Source organism: Pempheris klunzingeri, chromosome 9 (genome assembly GCF_042242105.1).
Source record: "Pempheris klunzingeri isolate RE-2024b chromosome 9, fPemKlu1.hap1, whole genome shotgun sequence".
NCBI lineage: Eukaryota > Metazoa > Chordata > Actinopteri > Acropomatiformes > Pempheridae > Pempheris > Pempheris klunzingeri.
The window spans coordinates 6,283,535-6,307,134 of NC_092020.1; the positions used below are offsets into that span (position 1 = coordinate 6,283,535).

The 23,600-nt window shown below is 41.1% G+C and overlaps 1 protein-coding gene across 1 annotated transcript in view; it reads right to left on the reverse strand.

Annotated features, from left to right (window-relative positions):
- aff2 (AF4/FMR2 family, member 2) overlaps positions 1–23,600 on the reverse strand; it is a 134,863-nt gene that overhangs the window by 14,296 nt on the left and 96,967 nt on the right. The window contains exons 11-18 of the mRNA XM_070836869.1: positions 11,877–11,994; positions 10,591–10,696; positions 10,342–10,492; positions 10,007–10,222; positions 8,246–8,450; positions 7,126–7,128; positions 2,909–3,973; positions 2,439–2,554 (exon numbers count right to left, since the gene is read on the reverse strand). Coding sequence (XP_070692970.1) covers positions 2,439–2,554; positions 2,909–3,973; positions 7,126–7,128; positions 8,246–8,450; positions 10,007–10,222; positions 10,342–10,492; positions 10,591–10,696; positions 11,877–11,994 — 1,980 coding nt within the window. The remainder of the gene's footprint in view (positions 1–2,438; positions 2,555–2,908; positions 3,974–7,125; positions 7,129–8,245; positions 8,451–10,006; positions 10,223–10,341; positions 10,493–10,590; positions 10,697–11,876; positions 11,995–23,600) is intronic.

Sequence of the window (23,600 nt, forward strand, 5' to 3'; positions counted from 1 at the left end):
GACTGTATTTGTGTTATTGTTACTACTTGCTGTTCCTTTTTTTTTTACCATCTATGGCTGCTTTTGCACCTCCAAACATCCAAGGGGGGGGGGGTATCTGTGAATTTCCACACTCAAAATACATTTTCTAACGACAAACATGTGAAGCATGGAAGCAGGTGGAACCCTACCTCTATGTCTTTATCTTTTTGTGGCTTCATTTGCACTTGCTGAATGATATTTTCCTTCTAAATAGTTTTAATTCTGCCTTCCCTGCTAGAGCACCGCCGATTATTCCCTCAGCTGCCTTATTGTAGCTCCTGTGACTCATATTGTTTGCAACACAACAGATAATATTTTTATGTTTTTCCTCTGCCTGGAAACTCTGGGGGTTTGATGCAGCGAGAAAAGTTGCTGAGCTCGCAGAACAACACCGCGGGCCCTGACATTAGCGATAATATACAAAACCAGGGAGACAAAGACTAATTAGCTGCTGTAGCGTGTGTGTGAGAAAGTGTGTGTGTGCGCGCTTTTGTGAACAGCATAATTGATGTGTGCATGACTATGCTAATCTGTGTGCATTTGTGTGTGCCTATCCGCGAGTGGATACATGTGTGTGTGTGTGTGTGTGTGCAGGAAAGTGTGTGAGGGCTCTCATACTTCTTCTTAAGGGATAATAAATTGAGAAACGTACACCTCCATAGCGCAGAATGGCCACAGTGTATCAGCCAAGTAGTCCTCTCCAATACATTTCCGATGATTCAACAGTTTCTTGGACCGGTGGGAAGATTTCAGGCAATTTAAAGTCCAAGTGAAATAAAACTGCTACAGCATACATATGTGCTCTGAAAATCAGGATTATGTTTGACTGCAAATCGAGATGATTTTTGTGATCACAGTCACACTATTTATGGCTCTAATTGAAACTTCCTGTGCTCAAATGCTCAACAAAAGTAGGCAAAAGTAATTAATGAGGTAAAACAAAAGAACTCAAACATTAATAGCCGATACGTCTGAAAATATGACCTCCACGAATAAAACAGGCTGATTTTAGAAGCCACAGGTTTAGAAACTGCTGGATGAGTCTAAGCAGGATGATCACATCACCCACTTTACAGCTCCCATAAAAAGCCTCTTGGATGATAAAGAGACCATGTGAGACGTCTGCAGCACAGTGTCGTGGGTTCACGTCTAGGTCACCCCCTGTTTCCCTCCCACCTCTCCCCGTTGTATACTCTTTGATAACGCTGAGATGTTATATAAATATTTCCCTCCCCAGCTCTCACGCTGAGGCTTATTTATAGCGACAGTCAGCTTAGTCTGTTTTTAATAATTCACACGGAAAGCTGAAATTCACAATTTGTCATTCCTGTGTCACAGCGTGAATTGAACTCGCCTCTCCAATGACTTCATCGCCACATTAAAAATCTGAAGCCGGCCTTAAAATACTCTACTAGTGTCTGTCCCAGTCATGAGTATGTGGTGTTCAGCCTTCCCCAGTTTACAGGAGCTACCTAATTTTCCTATTTTGTCATATTATGCAGTCGTTCTCCTCTTAGAAAGGTGGGGCGCTTTAAATCTCCATTCACAAGCACCATGGATGCCTGTCCTCCCTATTTACTGACATGGTGTGGAAACACTCCTACTGACTTTGCTGAAGCGGCGCATGACAGTGGATTATTTTTCCATCACATGGTTCAAATCTCATCCTCCACATCCCCGTGCTTGTGAAAGACAGAGCGGAGAGAACACAGTGAGAGAACACAGCAACCGAAGAGGGTTCAGATACTAATGGCCGACGGTGAACTTCCACGGGGGCTGTGATCTTCAGAAGATCAGCGTGTGCAGAAGTGTGCAGAAACTGTACCCCGATGAGTTTTTGACCACTAGTGGCACCGTGGAGCAGTGCTTTTACACGTGGGTCCGTGTTTGAAGACGTTCATGAAGGCAGGTGAAGCAACACGGGGTCCTCCTGATGGTTTTACGTCATTTGGCACAATACCTCCAACAACTGTCCATGAGACTGGTAATGTGAGACCAAGAACTGTAGCCAGCAAAGGCAGGTTATCAAGTAAGCGTGGCTGTAAATGATGCAGGTTTCAAATTACTCAAAAATTTGGCCTTGCAAATGTTTTATGCGTTCGTCAGACTTGTCAGGCCTCAAGGATACACATGATGTGTTTTGTACTGCATTGTACTATAAATATAACTTAACAGTAGTTTTAAATGACGAATGTCAGATAATTTGGAAGTGTTCCACTAATTTCTATTTACTGATTTGATTTTCAGTGAGTGATGCACCTTTTAGTCCAATAAACCATATATGAGATTGTTCACAGCATGATCCTGATCTACATACATTACTGTATTGAACTCTCATTACAGTATTGTCTACTTCTCCTCCTGTTTGGTGCATTGGGGAGCAGATTTGTGAGTGTGTAAAGTGTGTTAACACTCACTCTGTGGAGCTGTTCTTGTGGTTGTGTATCGGAGAGATGCAGGGTGGGAGGAGCTGACAGTCTTTGTCCAATCGTAGCTTCTTATTGCCATTGACTGATGGCTCACTGTGGTCCGTCTGGAACATAGAGGTCAGAAAACACACTGTGTCTAAAAACGGTACATACACTGGAGAGGGAGAGGACACAGATGTGGAGGTGGAGGGTTTATTATATGAATGGTAAATGGTCATTTCGACCACTCAAAGCGCACATACATCACATCCTCATTCACCCATTCACACATCATTCATACAGGAGGAATGTAAGTTGGGGTTCAGTGTCTTGCCCAACGATACTTCGACATGCTGACTTAGAGGAGCCGGGAATCGAACCACCAATCTTCCGATTGATGGACGACCCGCTCGACCTCTGAGCCGCCCGTATGAGCAAAATAGAAGAGAATGGTTAGGGAGAACAATCCTGAGCCACACCTTGTGTTTCCTCTTGCTCTTGCTGGTGTGTTTCTCTGTTGGGACCACTATGTTTCCAGGCGCCTGCCTCCTGTGTTTGCCTCCATTCTCTCCTCGCTCCGTCCTCCCAGCCAGCCTGGGATTACTCTGCTCTTGCGCAGGGGGGTTGTCCAGGACCCCCAGACCTTGGCATACCTTCTCTCTGTCCCTCCCCGTCACCCGTTCCCTCTCCCCGAGCCCGAATCTGTCTCTGTCCTCTCTGTCCAACGGCCTCTCTCTCTCCGTTAGTCTGTCTCTGTCACCTTGCCTCTCTCTGTCCTGCACTAATCGCTCATTTTCTTCCTCCTGTTTCTCCCCCTTGGGTAACTTCTGCCTCTCTCTCAGACCTGGCCACTCTCTCTCCTCCTGCTTCTGTCTGTCTCTCTCCGCCACCCCTGTCCTCTCCCTTTCCCCCTGTCTCTCTCTGTCTCTCCCTTCGCTCCCCTCCCTTTCTGCCATTCCCGCTCTGGGTCTTTCCCCCAAACCCTGCCCAGGCACCCTGCTGAGCAAACTCAGGTCAATTTTCACCCATAAACTCTGGATCTCTTGGTATTCCCTCAAGGGGGAGAGGGGTACCTCGTGTCCCATGTTGGAGGGCGGTGACATGGACTCCAGGTCTTTGCACTGCCCTCCTAACCCTCCAGGATCAGGAACAGAGGTGCCAAATGAACCACTTATGTTGCTAATGCTTAGGGTGTTACAGCTACTACTGCTGCCATTACTACCGCCGCTGATGCTACTATTACTACTGCTGCTACCATTGGTGGTCACATTGCTACCGTCTTTGACTCGAAGTCCCTTCCCCCCGAATGTTCCCATACTGCCAACAGAGGCAAGGCATGGGAGAAGAGGCGTGTGTATGTGTGTGCTGGACAGAGTCTGTGTGTTAATCGCAGAGCGCGTCGTTTGAGCTGGCAGAGTGGGGACTTTGATGGCCTCCTCTGAATCCGACTGGCATTCGGAGGAGGAGGAGGAGGAATCTGTTTCGATGAATTCTCTGGACTTGGGTGTGATTTTGGTGCTTGGACCTCTGTGTTTCCTCTTATCCTGTTTTGGTGACAAGAATGACAAAAGACAGAAGGGAGAGAGGTTTGAGTTGATCGAGTAATACTATAATTATTCACATGCACCAGCCTCTGAGGATCAATGTGGCTGTTAATCATGAAAGTCGACACAAAAAATCTCTGCGTCTCTGCACTTTCCACTGTGTAAAGTACTAAACTACTACTATGATAAAAAGAGGCCTTTTTATGTTTCGCTATCTCAATGAAAAGATCTGACTTAAACTGCGGATGCATTTTTAACCCCCTGAGAAAAAAAAAACCCTGCAGCTGACAGAGAGCTAAATATATATTGCCAAATGTGATAATATCATGCAAATTAGGCAGCACAAACTTGTTCTACTAATCTGTGAAGTCAAATGAAACATGTTTGACTGTCTAATTTTGTATGTCACTGATATTCACTGCACACCAGTCACACGGCTGAGCACAGGCAGCCTGATGTTTGTCACATGCAAATTAAAAGATGCGTTTCACATTTCTTATTTGGAATTCTTCTCACATGTAATGGCAGACCGTCAAAAAAAGAAAGTGCATCTTTATCACAGATCATTCAGAGTCAACTCAAAGTGTCTCCGTACGGATGGCGGCAATGATATTCAGCCTTGACTGCTGCATTGTTAACAGCAAGAGGGTTTTCACTGGTGCACGCTGGATTGAGAAAAACTGGGAAATGGGAATGAGCGATGCCGTTTCCAAAAGCTGCAACACATTTCTGACTGCTGATTGCAGTGGCCTTTATGACTTCAGCAGAACTCGTAATTAGTCAGTTTTTCACCTGTTCTCTCCGCCTCCATTTGCTCTACCATTACATGCTTTGAAGGATAAATCTGGCGTAATTCCATATCTTTCACTGTGTCAATAAACCCCACGAAAATATCAAAACCAACAGTGTGTTAGTCCATGTCTCAAAACTTCTGTGGAACCCAAGACGACTGGTTCCTGCTGAAAACGTAAATCTTATTAGAGCTTTAAAAACATCACTCAAATTTCATACAAACATTCAGGCCAAAGTGCTTCACAAAATTACAACGACATAACAATAAAATGAATAAGAGTCAATAAAATAGAATAAAGTAAACACCAGGGACAAAATAATGTGAAAGCCAGTGATTAGAAGTAAAACTGAGACTGTAACGCTACTAGATTAAAAGCCAGATTAAAAAGATAGGTTTTTAATTTCCTTTTAACAACACAGAGAGAGCTTGTCATTCTAATATCCTGAGGCAGCAAGTTCCACAGTTTAGGGGCATTAAAACAGAAGATGCTGTTATCACTACTTTTATGGGACACACAGGGAACACACAAAGAAAAACGGTGGAGGACCTTAGTGATCTGGCTGGAACGTAAAACAAAACAAAATCTCTGATGTAGGGAGACCCGAAGTCATTCAGAGCTTTATAAACATCAGTTCTAAGAGATACAGGTAGCCAGTGCAGCAGTGGGGTAATGTGTTCCATTTTTATTTATTTTTTTGGTTAAGACTCTGATTTAGCTGTGATTTTCTTGCAGATGTTATCCAGTGAAAAGGGAATTACATTTTGGAGAAATTCCTATGATGGAAAAAAAGGATATTTAATGAAATCAAAGTTTGTGATGTTAACTTAATCCGTTTGCTGAGACCATCAAACACTGAGTGCAGTTTTTCTCTTATTATTGCATCGAATGCTGCACTGAAGTCTGAGAGAAGAAGAACAGCAACACTGTTTTCATCCACACTTATTCCCAGGTTGGCTACAACTTGCAGCGGGCCAGCCTCTGTGCTGTGGTGTGCTCGCTGTCCTAAAATACCATCGCTGGTAAGATGGTGAATTTGCACTCAAAGCTTACAGAGGAAAGGTAGATTAGAAGTGGGTCTGTAATTGTTTACCTCTGAGTAATCTAGTTTGGATTTCTTGTGGAGATATTTTACTACTGAAGACTTGAAAGCTGTGGGGAAGATGCTTAAATCAACAGAAGAGTTTATACTATTTTACTACTTGGGAAAGGCTTTGGAGGCAGGATTTAAACAGCTTGGTTGGGTGGGGACTAGAACACATGTAGAAGACATCATCCTGCTAATTACTTCACTGGGGGCACCTTCTGACATCATATCAAAGGATGACATCACAAATACATATACTTTTAAGAAGGCCTTTCTTAAACAGGTGGGCACTGCAGTTTTTCTCAGCATTGCTGGAGGAACCAGTACATCAGATAGAAACTATTTTCAGCTACAGATTAATACACATTAGTGGACATTTATAGCAGCAGAAGTGCATAAAAATAAACTGCAATGCCCATGTTGGTGGCAATGAAGGAACATGTCACCCAGAGCACAATGTGTTTTTTTATACAAACAATGGATGTCTGGAATATTATGTATCAGGCTCTGGCTACAAGCACAATACTTGTAACTGTGGCAAGATCAATTCATTGTTGGCTTTAGAGATTCATAGGATTTGTTGACAATAAGAAAAATATAAAGCTCCACAAAAATCAGACTCATCTTTTGGTGATGAAACTAATAACATCATCAATAATAATAATAATAATATCATCAATCAAGCAGAACCAGCCTGCGTATGCTTAGTCTGTTTTCTTAGTAGCTGTGCAGAGTCACACCTGCAAATTGTCCCTCATATATTGAATGCTTAATTTTAGATGTAAAACGACCAATGATTTGTGTTTGGAACAAAAGGAAGTGAGTCGTATATATGAGAAAACAACTACAGAGGTAGATGCAGAGAAGAAAATACAACCAATGTCTCGAGCAAAACCCACTCGCTTGGCATAAGGACAAACTTTCCTCAAACTTTTGGATTCTTTCCAATGCATGTTGCCATCTGCAAAATCCATTTTCAATAAGCGCCATGTTGTGTAAAACAAAAACTGTTCCCAATACTGTATACTGCATATTCATACTGCAGGTAAAAACCTGTCCTTTATGAGCAGACATCTTCAGTAGTGTTTTCTGTAAAGTTCTTCTCTTCTGTCTGTTGGCACTAACATTAGCCAGCTGTTCTGCACAGCTAAGGCTGGCAGCTGATCCAGTGTCGTGACAGCACCAACGGCACAGGTTGCAGAGGTTAGCACTGCTTTTGAGTTTATGGTTAGGTTACTTTTGAGCAACATTTTTCAATGGGTGCAAGCATAGACTTGCTGGAGATTGTTGCTGACAGCAGTAATGCACCTCTACACACACACACACACACACACGTACAATCAACATGTAGAGTCTTTTTTCCTCCTGAAGCTGATTATTGTTGAAAAAGAAAATAAACATGACAGTTTAATAGGATGACATAAAATAATTAATTATGTGTACCGTGAGAATGAAACAAAGTCTGGAGCTCTGACTGGCTGAGTGGACGTCAGACTGCTATTAAAGAGGCGGCAGATATCGGGGTCAGGCCCACCACTGTCTGAGAAGGTTTTATAAGCCTGTGACAGGCTAGACAGATGAGTCAAGGTTTGCTTGTGGCTGTTGTCAAAATAGGTTTTTTTTCAGATTTTCTTCAGATTAATGGCAAAAACAAGGAGAGGAAATTTGTTTTTCAGTGCCAACACGTCTAATGATGTCAGGCATGAAGATCAAAACACTCCTAAAACATCCTAGAAATTTGATGTCATTAAATGTTCTCATTTAGAGAAAATCCACCTTTTAACCATTTTGTTGCTCTGCAGCCATTTTACTACTATAATTCTGATATCAGCCTCTTTCCTGTCATTTCATTAAATCTGGTAAGTGTTTAAGTCGTCTTTCTTTCTTTCTTTCTCTTTGACACTCCCTAATCTCCATAAAACCACAGAGTGTTAACCCATTATAGGTTAAACGACGGTCGATGATTCAGTTCTATCTCTTTGACTCTCTCTCCTACTTTTCATATTTCGATAAAACCAGTCAGGGTTGAGCGGTAATAGTCCTGTAATAATTCAGTTTTCATCCCGTGGAATTTAATGACTTTATCAAATCATCCAGAGGCTGTGTAGATGTATTGATCATCACAGGATAAATGGACAGTGTTACATACAGTGTGCAGCACTTGGTTTTTAGCAGTGTCTTTACATATTCCAAATGGGAAAATGTCCCAAAGTGCTTGGGAAAGGTGCCTCGATGACAATTTGTATCATATAATTTCACTGTGCCATGTGAAGCATTCTAACAGTAATAGATAATTATTGGGTTAACTTACCCACACACACACACACACACACACACACACACACACACACACACACACACACGCACACTCCATCTCCATCTCCAAAAACTGACCTGGTTTGCACTGACAGCAGGTATTGGCACAGCGCTTTGCTGTAGCGCCACTGGTGGAGTAACTGTGTTGTTGTTTGTGTTGGTGGCACTGCGAGGTTCTTTCCTCGGGGCTGTTTTCCCACTGGGGGGTTTGCTTCGTGGCCTCGGGGGGTTCTGATGCTCCAGAGAGGGGAGAGGCAACAGGTCCTTCTCCCTAGCTGCAGGGCTGCAGTGGGAAAAAACACAAGAAGGGGAAACGTCACAGTTCGAATTCGTTTCGCCCATGAGCAAAACACTGCTAGTGTTGCGCAATTTTATACTGACAAACAGTAGATGATAATGTTTGCCTTGGCCGGCTCCAGGGGGTGAATGTGTGTTAAAATGAAAAAATACAAAAAAACAGCATGAAGTAATTGAAAACAGCGTGTATTCAGCTGAACTTGTTTAACTGTGGAAACCTTAACAAAGCAAAGGGGAAGGGACAAAGTGATTGAGGAAGAAAAGAAAAGAATCTAACAAATCAGTGTTTTTTTTTTTTTTTATTAGTCTAACATCAAGCTGAGCAGACAGTTTGCATGGCTGCTACTCAGTCTGAACATTTTTCTCAGCAGATGTGGGAGTGACAGTGCTCAGTGGCTAGCTGCCAGGAAGTTCGGAGATCCGATGCAGCCTTTTTAAAGGGATTGTTTAGATTATTTGAAGTGGGGTTGTAGGACGTACTTATCCATAGCCAGTGTATTATCTACTGTAGATGGTGGTCTGCACGCCCCCAGTTTGGAGCAGTAGACTAGCAACTCCTATTTACTGCAAGGTAGAATTATCGTTTTTGTGAATTGAGTCTGGAAGCTTTGGAGCAAGTGAAGAGAAAGAGAGAGCAGCAGTGAAAATATTCTAAATATAGTGCACACTTAAAGTGATATTAATCATTTTATGTGGGACTTTTTTCTTCAGTGGTTAGGACTTCTGCTGCTCCCGTCCACAGCAGTACAATACTTAGCGCGAAGACTCCAGTCTGCTTCTCCAAACTGGAGGCATGCCGGATGCAATCTACTGTAGGTAATACACAGACTGTGGGTAAGTCGATGTTGTTTTATGCTTGTGTTGCAAGTTGATGATGTCATTATGTCGTGTTATGTGCGGTACGTCGTGACAGCGCGAGGTGCAGTTGTGTCAAAGACCCTTACTACACATCGTGGAATTTTACTGTATCAACTATTGTTTTCAGTTTTCAAAAAGTGACAATTAAAAGTTCACTGGGATGCTTCTAAATCCATAACTTGCTGCCTCCTAGGGGAGAATCCTGGGGTGGTATAATAGTAATACTAAAGGAAAGAATACTGCATGTTTTAATGTAGCTCTCTGATAATAGACCCACCCCTCATTTAGGGAAAGCTCAGGTCATTTGTTTTGGATATTGAATAAACTGAGGAAATGCCTGGAATTTATGGTTTGATTTTTGACAATAAGCTCTAAGAAGACACTGTGGCGGTAAAATTACTAAAAGACTAAATTGTTGACCAGGAAAGAGCTTTGCCTCAAGATTATTGCCACTTTGACTATGTAGCCACTTCCTGGTACAGCAGCCCTCTGCTACTCATCAGAAAAAGCTTCAGATTGCTTAAAAAAAGACAACTAGGGTTGTATCCAAATCCAAGAACATAATCAACAACTATGCTACATTTTAAATAGATAATAGTCAGTCATACTTTTGGGATGCAGCTACTAACTCATGGATAACACAAACAACACATTCCACATGGGGTCTTGTTCTCCCTTTCTTACCTATGCTGGTTTGCTCTGCTCCATGTCTGGTTCTGATTATCCTCCACACTGTTTGACCTCTCCGTCCGCCTGGGCTGTTTCTTCCCTGTGGTGTTCCTTCTCGGGGTCGTGACCTCTGGCCCAGACAACAGGCCCGGTGACAGCCTCATCTTTGACCTCTGGCCCTCCCCTGAGGCCTTCTGGTTGAGCTTGGCCTTGGCTTTCTCTCTGCCTGGGCTGCAGGGAACAAGAATCAATTTGTCAGTTGTTGCCTACACTCATTAATTCATTCAGCAGATGTGATTTGAAAAGTGACTTTGGCCAAATTTCCAAACAAATACACGTGGAGCTCGTACCAGAAGGCTCCCCTTGTATCCTTGTGTTCCACCGTTGGTGCAGCTGGAACAGGGGTGCTGTTGGATCCGCAAGGCTTGGTCTTGGCAGCTGTACCCACTCCTGGTGCTGAGCTCCCCGGAGAGAAAGTCTCTGAACCCTGGGTGATGGAGCCTGGGCAGAGGACCAGAATAAGTATTCCAGATCAAATCAGATCTTTACTATAACAGTAGTTGCTGTTAGACACAGTAGATGTAAGAGTCCATGCCAACCTGTGCCACGATGTTCTTGCTGTGGGACAACCAGGGGCTTGGTTTGAGCTTGGACCTTATTCAACCAGCTGTCCAGCTGCCATTTGTTGGTGGAGGGGGGTTCAGGCTATAGAGGAAAAACAACATATAGATTATTAAATGTTCTCTGCGACATCTCCACTTTATTAAGGAAGCTTATATCTATTGTGTCACTGTAATGCAATTTGATTTGGTCTGAAAAACAGATGTGATTTCTTTTGATGCATTAAAGTAGACTGAAATTATACAACATTTGAAGTGCTTAACCTTTGCAGACAGTGAAGAAAGCTTCTTTTAGATAGAGCTGACAGCAGCTGTATTTATTCAATTTCTACGTTTTGGATTGTTTCCACATTTAGCCGTGATGTAGAAGCGTTGCATGCTACTCAATGATTTTCTTTGTCTTTCTCTGCATGTCTCTCTCTTTCTCTCAGTGGTTATGACTGCATAAGCCTATGAAACCAGGCAGCGTTAAGCCATTAGAATAATGTGATAAATAATGTTATAATTCAGCTTTCTGCAGTTGGAGTTTTATGACTTTCAGAGCACCACCCAGAGACCGTGGGAAGAGACCATTTAATACACAGGCAGTCAGACACACTGTGAATAGTGGTGAATCAGGGAAAAAAAAGGCAATGAGAGTGCATCTGACTCTTTATGATATTTAAACAAAATTTGAGACATTTGTCAGACACACAACATTGCCAATATCTTTTACTGCCAATTGACGAATGATCACTTATTTGGATTTAGATTTCCTTAATTTCATTTGACCTCTGCATTGTATGGAAAAGGGAACCAGCAAAATGAGATTTTGACAGCTGGCATAAAGCTGGTTGTCTCCAATCTGACTCCACAATTTTACTAATACTGTATTTTCACTTGATGACACCTTAATCTTACTGTATAGAGGCTCATTTTAAGTACCACATATATATATATATATATATATATATATATATATATACACACACACATATATTATAGAATAATATCATTATTATTATAGTTCCCATATATTTCTCAATACATGAAATTGAACATTATAATCATATTAGCAATTCTGACATTTTCACACAGTAGTTTCTTCCACAAAAAATTGAAACTAGCTTGTTTCTTCACATGAAAATAAAAACGTCCAGTCCTGCTTATGTTATACATTTCATATATTTTCTCTATAACCTTGTGTTACCCGCTGTATGTGCATAGAGTTTCATGGAGTTGATATAAACACACATTCCCACGCAGAAACACACTCATCATCCTACCTCTGGGGTGTGTGTGCGGGAGGCCTGATTATACTCGCTGTCACTGGAGCTGCTCTCTGATTCGTCTGTGTCCGACTCTGAGCTGCTCTCTGATTCACTGCTGCTCCCTGATGCTCCACTATAGGTAGGAAAGAAAGAAAAACAGTTAGTCACTTATAGACTTATAATTTCGCTAGATGCCACTACTATCAGGGTTACATCACAAACTTTCACACTTGAATATATCGAGGATGCCCTCGATATATTCTGATACACTATATGGCAAAAAAAAGTGGACACCCCTACTCATTCTTGAGTTCAGAAGTTTCAGCCACACCCACGTCTAATAATCAGGAAATTTCCATGATTTCCATGAAACATTTAGATTCACCACTGTGGGACTAATAAAGGAATATCTCATCTTATCTATCATTGTGAATTGCAGCTAAGCCACAAAGTGGTAGACCACAAAAACTCACGGAGTGGGACCAAGAAATGCTGGGGAGCGTAGTGGGTAAAAATCACCTATCATCTGTTACATCACTTACTACAAACTCAAAATTGTGTGTTGAGACTTTATGAAATAGGCCTCCATGGCTGAGCATCTGCACGTGATCTTCACCATGCAATGTCAAGTATTGGCTAGAGTGGTGTAAAGCAAGCTTCAACTGGACTCTGGAACAGTGGAAACATGTTCTTGGGAGAGATGAACTCCACTTCACTATCTGGCAGGCTGATTTGGCAGATGCCAGGAGAATGCTTCCTACCAGAATTCATGGTGCCTACTGTAAACTTTGGTAGATAAAGATTATGGACTAGGGGTGTTTTCAGCATCTATTCTAGGCCCCAGTGAAGAGTCCTCTTAATTCAACTGGATACAAAGACATTTTTGCCAATTGGGTGAACTAAAATGAGTTTGACAGCCCTGCTCTAAATGAACCACCTGCTGGCTCTATCTGGCAGAATTAAAAAGAAAAGTGAATTCACTCTACAAATTCAGGACACAAAGTTTGGACTTTATGCTGATGATGTTGTATTTCATCTTCAAGAATAATCAAATTCACTACAGGAGTCAATCAACCTTATAAACTCTCAGAATACACCAACTATTGGTCTAAATACACCCTGCTTCCTATTTTAGAAAACCCAAGGTCAACACTGAGTTGTTTCATCTTAACTACACTCTACTGATCAAAAATGTTTTACCTCAACTCAATGACCTGTTTTCATGGATTCCAAAAATGTACAGCCAAAGGGGTTCACTCAATTCAATTATTTCAATTTTGTAATGGAAGAATTGTAAATCTGTCTGTCCATTCTACCTTCTTCAGTATGATGTTGTTGTGTGTAACTTTCTCTAAAAATATATGAATTTAAGATTATTATTTTCAAGTACACATCAAATTTGCTGTTTCAAACCCATTCTATCTCCTGAACTTTTGACAGCTTGGATGGATCTTGGAATATACAACCTACAAATGAAACTTGCATGTGTGGCAGGGAACTCATTTTTCTTCATCCCCCTTAAATGAAGCCCTCTCAGCTTTACTGACTCATCCTGCCAGTTAGTCTTAAACAGTTTCAGGGTTATTCATGGCATCATCCTTTACCCCAACTGTATCCTGTGGCTTTGGTCTCTAAATTGCAGCTTCTCTACCAGTTGTAGGTTGAATGAGTTGACCTGCAAGTGAGCTGAAATGTTTGTTTTCCATTACTATAAAGAGGTGAGTAAGGTGCTGGACAAGTATTATTGAGTGGTTTATGGTGTTTATGTCTCGTTAACAAAGTACGGTCTGAGTGTGACTGTTGTTTTGCTGTTGTAAGCTCAAGGTTGTGTAGCTCAAGGTTGTTCCCCAAAGTTTGTGAGCACTCATTTGAGCTGACTGGTACCAACTACTAATTTCTACTATGAAACATATATGCTATTTTTTCATACATATTCATGTTTTTCATATATGGTGCTTTTTTCCCCCTTTTTTCTGTTTAATTCACAACACTTATGTATGTCACTCCTATCTGTTGCTATTTCTGTGCTGAAATTCCCCAGGTGGTGTAGCTGGATGTTCATCTCTTTCCTCCTCTTCCTTACATAGAACTCTAGTTGCTTGCTGCTCATAAAATCTTCTCTACACTCGAGCCCATTGGAACAAAAACACACATCACATTCGCAACAAATTTCAAGAGAGCACATTAATCTTATCTATGAACTTAATTTAGAGGTATGTGGAGGGGAAATTCAATCCCCTGTTATCAAAAACAAGATCCAGATAATTCATAATCCACTTCAACTGCCTCAATTAGCAGAAAATATCATTAGACTCTTAAGTAAAACAGAACTAAGCAGTATAAATTAATCTTTGTTTATCTGTTCTGTGGTGCTATTGTCTAATTTCCTCAGTTATAAAAAGGATAATAATTAGGGATGCCAGCCACACCGTCACTGATTCAATAAAAATGAAGCATCTGACATCTGAATATAATAAACGGCCACTAATAAATGCATAAACACAGCGTTTTGAACCTGCTCAATTGTCTCATCCTCTCTGGTGCTTTGATTGGCCTTGTGTTCATCCATCCTTCCACAGTATCTTGAAATGGCCTCCTATAGGCAACACACCCGCTCGTCCCGACTTAAGAATAAACACAAATGCACTTGCACACACAGAAATTGCAATTATGTGTAGTTGTCTTTGTGTGTGTGTGTGTGTGTGTGTGTGTGTGTGTGTGTGTTTGTGTGAGTGTGTGTGTGAGTGTGCACGTAATTTCAGTTCAAGGCTGCCATCACAGCAGGCACCAATCTGTGTGAGCAGTCAAGCAGCAAATCCATCAACTGTTCCGCAGGCAATGCACACACACACACACACACACACACACACACACACACACACACACACACACACACACACACACACACACACACACACACACACACACACACACACACACACAGTGACAGATACTGTATGAATGCATTCTCTGCCCTGTTTTTCTTCTTCTATCATTACTCATCTATTCTCTTTGTCTCTCCGTCTTTCTCTCTTTCAATTTCAATTAAATTTTCACCTCAGTTTGCTCTATTAGCACCGCAGTTGAAACAATATTGGTAAAGTGTCGAGGTGAACTCCCTGGATACACGTGCAATCACAAATACGATTGCACGTGTCAGTCTTCCCTATGCAAACCCTCCTGCATGCAATCAGTGCCAGTTGTGTTGTAAATCATTCAAACGGCTCCAGAAACTGCTCTGAACTAATATAAGAAAGCTACATGAAGTGTGATTTTACGAACACTGAGTATGCATCCAGCAAACATTGTGAGTGACACAGTTTTAAATATATTAAGAGTTTTAAAATAGACCAGGATCCACGAGAAATGACTTCATATCGAGCAATTCTGCACCTCACCATTTATATCTAATACTAATGCTCAATGTCAATTAAGGAAATATTGCTCCCTTTGTGTTTGAGTTGCTTGAGTTTATTTGCCATGACCATGAATTTTAATGTTAAAGCGGGATTAATATATCAATTTTGTTGTCACTTGGTGGCAGCGCAACAGGCTGTAAACACAAAATTGACATAATTTCACAGAAGAAGTGGCACTGGAATTCATTCTGAGTCGTTTTTGTGGTAAGAAAAATATCAGACTCACACACACACACACACACACACACACACACACACACACACACACACACACACCCCCACACACACACACACACACACACACAGACAATAGAGAGCAGTGAATCAAGATTTTGGACACTGTGTCATCACTGATGCCTGTAGAGCCATATGATGTTAAATTTAGCATTGTAAAATGGCAGGCTTTGCATTGTGGGATTGTTCGGAGACAGCAGTGTAAATACCATGGATACTTCTTTCTTTGTCTGACTGTTGGAATTTTGAAGAGCGCTATTTTGTGCATGAATTACGCACTCAGGAGATGGAGGGTAAATGTGGAGCACTAGGGTGTGTTTTCTGACACAGCTATTCTCATTAAACATAATCTTTGCTTTGGGTCTTTTCTGGTGATAGAGTTGTTTTTCCACTGGACTATAGTGTGTTTGTTATGTTCACCAGCTGCTATCACTGCCGGAAGAGCAAACAAGATGTAATCTGACAAATTATATGTTAAAATCACTGAGATGTGACGTTTCTTGGATCGGGATCGTCAAACATTGTTTCATTTTTTTTTATTGTGAACAGCCTGTTCATACATGGATCACTGGAAGACTGAGGTAGAGCAGCCAGACAGATGGCGATAAGAGACGTTTCCTGGACTTATGTCCCTGTCGGATTTTTTAATGTCCCTATTTGCCTTTAAAGAATCTTTTGATGTGTAACTAAAGGGAACCAGGAGTCCTGTGAGTCAGCAGCAGCTCTCTGTTGTAGAAGGGACTCATTACTATTCTCCATTCAAACCTGAAAGAAGATACTGACCAGACTGTGGCAAAACTCCAGAATGTCCCATTTTATTCACCTCTTACACTGACAGCTTCTTACACTGACAAAAAGTTGGAACAAAAATATTTCTATAACATTTGTGTAGTCCATCCTGCTGCTTTCATGGACATTTCCAATTTTTGTCCTTCATTCAATCTGTATTGTATCTTATTTTCCTTGTACATACATCCTGTAACCTTGTTAAGAAAGGTGCTGCACAAATAAAGACTATCATCATTATTATTACTATTATTCATTTGTACATCTAAAGCCAGCGTGGAAATGGTTTATATGCTTGGCTGAATAAAAGCAATGCAAAGAAGTGCAATGGAAGGAACTAATCTAATAAATCACCACATACATGAACATACATGAAACGTGTGACTTGAAGCTGAAGCTGAACTGAAGAGATGAAAAAGAAAAGACAGACAGAAAGATCAGATCTGTGTGGAGAGATGAGGACACCGCCACCTCTCTCAAGTTAATAAAGAAACGAACAGAAATACAATATTTCCCTCACATAGTGTTTATTCTCCTAAGGTCTGACTGGCGCTCTTTTAATTTGACATCTTGTTGTGTCTTTTTCTTCTGCAATGGTTTTATGGCACCCAACTGGAGAATTAACGCTGCCAACTGCACCAACTGCTCATACATATCAGCAGTGGACTGAAATGCACATTAATACGCAATTTTGCAGATTTTTCTAGAAATTCTGTAAAAGCCTGCACTAAATATGAATGGAAAATTGACTGTCACACCAGGATTCCACCTTCTGCTGCCCCAAATGGCTTCATTTTGACATGGACAGGCATAGCCAGGATCTTGGAAGAACTGAGATCTCAGAACTTTGTTTCCATTTTCTACTGCCACACATCACATGGTGATCTCTTGGAAAGTATTAGGAAACTAGGGAGGTTGCTGTAAAATAGTTTCCTAACATAAAGGTCTCAATGCTTCTCAAAGCTTTACAGATCTGGTGAACTACTGAGTTCTGGTGGAAACAATTCCATATCGTAAGAACACTGAAATCAATCGATAAAAGTACATAAAAAAAACACCTCAGAAGTTAATATCAGCCCCAAATATTACAAGACATATTACAGAGGACGTGACTTCAGTCTCCTGAATGGCCCTGGACATTCAAGTGTTTGTGAAGCTTAAATAAGAAAACCAAGTTTTTTTCTCTCTTCTGAGTTCTCCTCCACTGAATCTACATTGATTTTGAGTGGAGGTACAGCCAGTCTAGACAGTGCTTCACAGATACAATCCAATGGTTTCTCGGTGTGCCACAATAAATAAATAAATAGAACCACTTGCTGAATGCTTTCCATCCACAGCACCTTATTGTTTGATGAGTGCCTACATTTGAATTCCCCGGTGGGCGAGAACACATTATCAATACGACATGTGTCAAGAAATCGAGGTGAGAACAAACATGGACCCAGCTTTGGAGAAGTGTGCTGTTCCCACTCGTCACTAGAACTGGAAATGATAGATTTCTGGGATTGCTGGCCTGATGCGGTGCAAAGGGGAAGGAATGATCTAAGTCAGACGGACGCAATTTTGTATTCACCGCCTTATTATTGGATGTTCACAACATAGAACGTCTCCTTTGCTCGATGAGAGAAGCTCTCCAATGGGTTGTACATGCTATACAAAATCGTGCAAGGCACATTTAATAAATTAGATGTTAGTCTTTTTATGGCCTTTCATGTCACCCGCTCATTTGCCAAAAGATAAAATTGTCTGGAAGCATGAGACGTGTCTGTATTTCTCACGCTGATATGTTTGTGTTTTTGTTTAAATAGCACTGTGTGAAGTTAAAGGAAAGCACGAGTGTCTTTTCCTCTCAATGGGATTTTCAGTTGAGTGCTCTCTAGCCTATTTTATTCTGGCAACATAAACAGTATGTGCTGGAGGAACAAGATGAAAGGAGATGAGTGTGTGTGTGAAAGCATTACATCTGGCTCGCTTTCCTCCCTTTTTTTTTTCTTCTTCTCAGGAATCAGCCATCAGCCGTCGAAAATAATTTAATGCCGTAGTTGGTGCCAAATTAAAATGCAATGCCAGCTGGTGCAGACTGACAGACTAGCTTTTTACTGGACATTTTAGATGTATTTCTGGGAGGGTTTGTTGAAGCTAAGACATACAAACTTCAATCAGGACTGAATTTGTTCAAATTTTAGCAAAAGATTATATCTGGGTGGATTATTTGATGGACACTGAGTTATTTGACAATTTCCTCTTAAATACAGATGCCTTTCTGTCTTTTCTGCATCTCACACTTCAGTAAAGGTCTTTTGATTATTTAGGACGCACAGCCTCCACTCTGTATTTTCTGTGAGTGAGCCTGTGTCAATGTTGCATAAGTAACACAGATAAGACTTACAAAATAGCTTTTGTCAGATCTTCAGGCTCTAGTGGACGCTTTGGTGTCTGTCTGTTTATTTGTATGATAACATCACAAGCACAACAGGGGAAATGAAAGCCTTACAGCCTTGACAAAGTGATCTGTTGGTTTGATACGTCCAGTGGGCCTCACAAGATCAACACGACACCTGCATGCTTACAGACTGCTGCCCTGCTAGCTGATACACTTTGGTATAGAGTGGCTCACAAATCTGCCAGGATTCATGGTTGGCACCATCGACAAGGTCAAACGGACGACTGGCTGTAAGCAAATAATGTCTTTTACAGACTGCAGTGTGGATGCAGCTCAGTTCATGTTATCAGTAAAGGGAAATGGCCTGAAACTAAAAATACATGATTTCCAACTCTGGGTCAGTGACACACTTTAAACTTTGGTCTTTGTCACTACTCTGAGGCACCATCTTCCTCTGGCAATATAATACATGCAAGCATAGTGCAAGGTTACGCTGTAACATGCAGCCAGTGTTTGTTCTTTACTTGAGTTAAAGGTCCGATCTGCACTTTAGTTCACCTTTATATGCTACAGGTATATTTTATGTAATTCAAAGTGTTTTTTATTACTTATGTTTATACAATCCAATAACACCCACTGATCCATCTGAGACTGCTAGCACGTTACGATCCTATGTCTTGAAAGTCAGTGATTATATTTAGCTACTGTTACATTCTGTTTACATTGTGCTTTTAGGACTTAATTGTTTTTTGTATTATCTGTCACTGTATATTTGTGCACCAAACATGATGGGACGGCTCCAGCACCGCACCGTGGACAGTTTATGAAGACAATGACTTCACCTCACCGGATGTGGTGGCAGGTCATGGCTCATTTTTACCCTCCACTTTGCTCTTCTCTTCTCCCAAGGCTTCATCTGACTGTTTGGTCACCTGAGACGGGACGTCAGGACCATTTTCCCCCTTCAGACTGATGCTTTGTGTGGTCAGCCTTGACATGAGCACATTTCTTGTCTACCACCTGAATCTATTGATTGTGTCCTGAAGGCTTTTGCTTCTCTTATGAACTCCTCAACCTCCACCGTCCTTCCTATTCTTCAACAATTTCAGCATCTCTTGAAGACCAAGATTGCTCTGATTTTATATTTCATCCTTAGCTTTTGGAACTAAATTAACAGGATAGTGTGTTCTTTATTCTTCTTTTTACTTCTTAGCAAGGTCTGAATACAGTAAGGGGGGTATTTCTAATATCCTGGCTACAGTGATTATACTGTTGTATCAGAATGATAGGTGATATCAATGTTTGCAGATATTTGGTTATTTATATTTGGTTATGTTGCATGAACACACTGTATACCTGTATATACTGTATATATAATGTGTTAAATGGAGGTGGTATGCGATATTGTGCTCATATCCTGGATGTATTCATGTGATTTCAGAAAAGACAGATATTAGCATCCTATAAAGTTTTCCTCCATGTGCTCCCTCAAACCCTCCAGGGTCCATCTGTGTTACACTGTACAGTTTAGTTTGGACTGTGTTACCATTAATTACCCGGAAGGAATTGAGCATAAAGAGAACAATCACCAGACAATAGACAGATGCAGCTTTTTTTCCCCCCTCCCAATCGCTTCAGCTGGAAAACTGAATTGATCAGCCTCTAAAAACAATAGAGCGGATGGCTTCGGGCCAGACAGGCCATGGCTCAGAAATATTGCAGCCAGCAGAGGCAAGATGTAACAGAGTGTGAAGCAGGAGGATCATGCCGAAAAACAGGTAAATATAGCTTCATAAAATGACTGAAGACCTGAGTGAAAATATGCAGAATTATAGCGGTATTACAGGACTGGGAAGTGAAGATGTGGAGGCCATCTGGGCTCAGTTCATCTGTCATCTTATCATCTGCCTTCAGCTCGCTGGTTCTGCCCTCCACTTGGCAGGGCTTCCCACTGCACAGCTGGCTTTACAATCTCTCTCTCTGTCTCTCTCTTAATCACTCACACTCCTGGGTGTGTGTGTGTGTGTGTGTGCGTGTTTGCATGCATACTTGAACGTGTGCTTGTTTATCTGACTCGGGGGTGCGTGTAAACCTGTGATATGTGGAGCGTTTTGAGAGGATTTATGGAATTATTGCAGTTACTCTATTGCAGTCTACCACATATATAAAGCTATTTGACCCACTAATGTGACACTGGTGCACAATTGTAACCGAAGGTGAGAAGACCATTCATACATCCAGTGACTATTATATTCTAATGTAGCGTGTGGAGTTCTAGTGCGTTCATGTGTAGGAGTGTGTATGTTATTGGACTATATCACGAACACACTACACATTATAAATCCCTGTAAATTGCTATGTGGATTTAACACTTTTATTTTGAAGGATACAGTTCAACACCCATAGGAGAGACATTCAATGACACACGGCAGGCTTGAAATGCACTTTTACTTACTGTAAGAAAGATTTAAAGGGAGCATTCTACAGTTTGATACTTTCAGTGTTATCCCCCCTATATTTTCTACAGAGTTACTGATATATCATAATTAGAGCAAATATGTTTTCATGTGCTGTAAAAACTCGAATATGTTGCTCTTCCAGTAGCTTCCTATAGATTTCACTGGGTACTTTTTTTCTCTACTATGACTAGTAGTATGACTACTTTAAACAACTTTAAAGTGAAAACAGTTTGGGGATGAACTTTAACTTATTATCATGCGTAAATCTGTTAATTAGAAGAGAACTTAAGAGAGAAATGTGTGTCACAGGGCTGCCAAGTAGCTTGTAATGCATGAGTGCACTGTTGAGACCATGTTGGCTTGCATGGAGCATTTTGTGACTCTCTTCATGGCATTACACAAGCTTATTAAAGAAAGACCCTGTGGATGCTTAGCTGTGCTATAGAAGCTATGCTGATGTCATTTTATGATGCCTTGCAATAAAATGCTGAAAGCAACCACTATAGTTCAATGCAAATGTAGACTCCCCCCCCCGCATGTGCGTGTAGTGTTTGCCTTTGTATATGTGTGTGTGTTTCTCAGTTATCAGAAATGTCTTTTCTCATCCCTTAATCACTCATTTACACGCCACACTGAGGTTTATTGTGTAATTAGTCAAGTTAAACATACAATTCCAAGACTAAACGTATCAGACAAAATCATACATCATTCATAACAGATGGTTCCTTGTGTTGTCATGAGTTTTGAATGCCAAGTCTCAAAAAAAACTTTTTCACCTCTTCAGAAGCACATTTGCTGATGGGTTCCAGCATTCAGTCTATGTGCGCAAGAGTGCGTGTATTTGTGGCTGGGGGTGTTTGTGTATATGTGTGTGTGTGCGTGTGTGTGTTAGCCTAGGGCAGTACTGTGGGGAAGGCTGTAATAGGTTTCCATTCCTACATATGTGGTGTAATGCTCCCTGGCAGCAGCAGGAGTGACTGTTTGAAGAAGTGCAGCACATTTGAACCCGTGTCACACTTGATGTGCCTGACAGGCAGGCTGCATCCATGCTGCTTAACCCACATTACAGGAGTTACATTACACAAGAAGGAAAATGACACTATTCATTCCTTTTTTTTGTAGATTTGTGTCCATGTAAATTATTCTAGATAAAATAACTGATTAACAAGTGAACTTCTGGTTGTCCCTGATATGAATGCAGTTTAAGTGCTCATAATACTAAAAAAAAAATACTTTAATTTGCTGTAATTTGACACGAACCTTTGTTGTTGTAAGGTTAGCACCACCACTTACTTGGAAGAAGACTGACAATACATTTTCAGGCATCCCTGTCGTATCTGACTGTACATGGCATCGATTTCACAAGGCCAAACAAACCACATAACAAAAACATTTGAGTGTAAAAAGAGCAAAATAAGGCCAAATATGACTTATTATCTGTGTTGCAATCAGGAAACAGGAGTCAGTGGTACTTGCACATCTTTGGAATAACTTGTGTGCACTGTCTGGTTAGTGACTACACTAACTAGTATGCTAAATGTTATTTTTGTGTTTTTGGAGTCAGTCTTTATTTACCCACAAAAAGCCAGTGCGCCAACAATACAAACAGCTTACTATAAAGTAGTGTGCTCTACTTTAGACTCTACGTTTTCCTTTTCCTGTACATGAAACAATTGGAATCTTAACGCTTCAGGACAAGCATAACTTTTTTGCTCAAGCTGAAACTGAACACAAATGAAGCATATTTCTGTGTGCCAGTCTCTCTGTCTGTCTGTGTGAGCGAGAGAGACAAGCAGACACACAAACCCACAAGCAGACAGACAGACAGATCAGCGCAGAGAAATGTGTTTCTGTCGTGAACAGCCAGGTAAGTACTGCTAGCCTGAGAATAGACATATGGTGGCAATTAGCTGCACTTCCTCCTCCTGTGTGTCTGAGGATTCTGTGTGTGCAACAGAAAAAAACTTGCAAAAAAAGTAATCATTACCTTGCACCTAGGGACTTTTTGCTCACGCTTATCACTGTAGAATTTAGTTTTATCCAATCTTATAAAACATCTTTGTATAGATTTCATTGTTGTATTGTTACGTGTTTACCATCATCTGTGCTGCGCTGTTGGCCGAATTTCCCCTAGTGAGACAATCAAGAACTAGGGATGGGCCATGATTTTTCGGATATTTTGATATTCATTAAATTATAAAAAGTCTAATAGTCTATCGTCTTGACTGGACATTAGCTAAATGCAGCCTTAAGTACCGGTTGGGTTAACTTAGCTCTGATCTCGGCTCTTTCTCTTTTGCTTCTGGGGAGATCGGCCTCCCTGCTGCGGTCTTGGTTTTGTCAGAGTGGACGGAAGATGTCATGGGCAGCGATGGAATCAACGTCTGCTTTAATCCAAATGCTAAGTAGTAAGACTAATACCTGTTTTTTCAATGAAGGAGAAAAATTGGCTGATAAT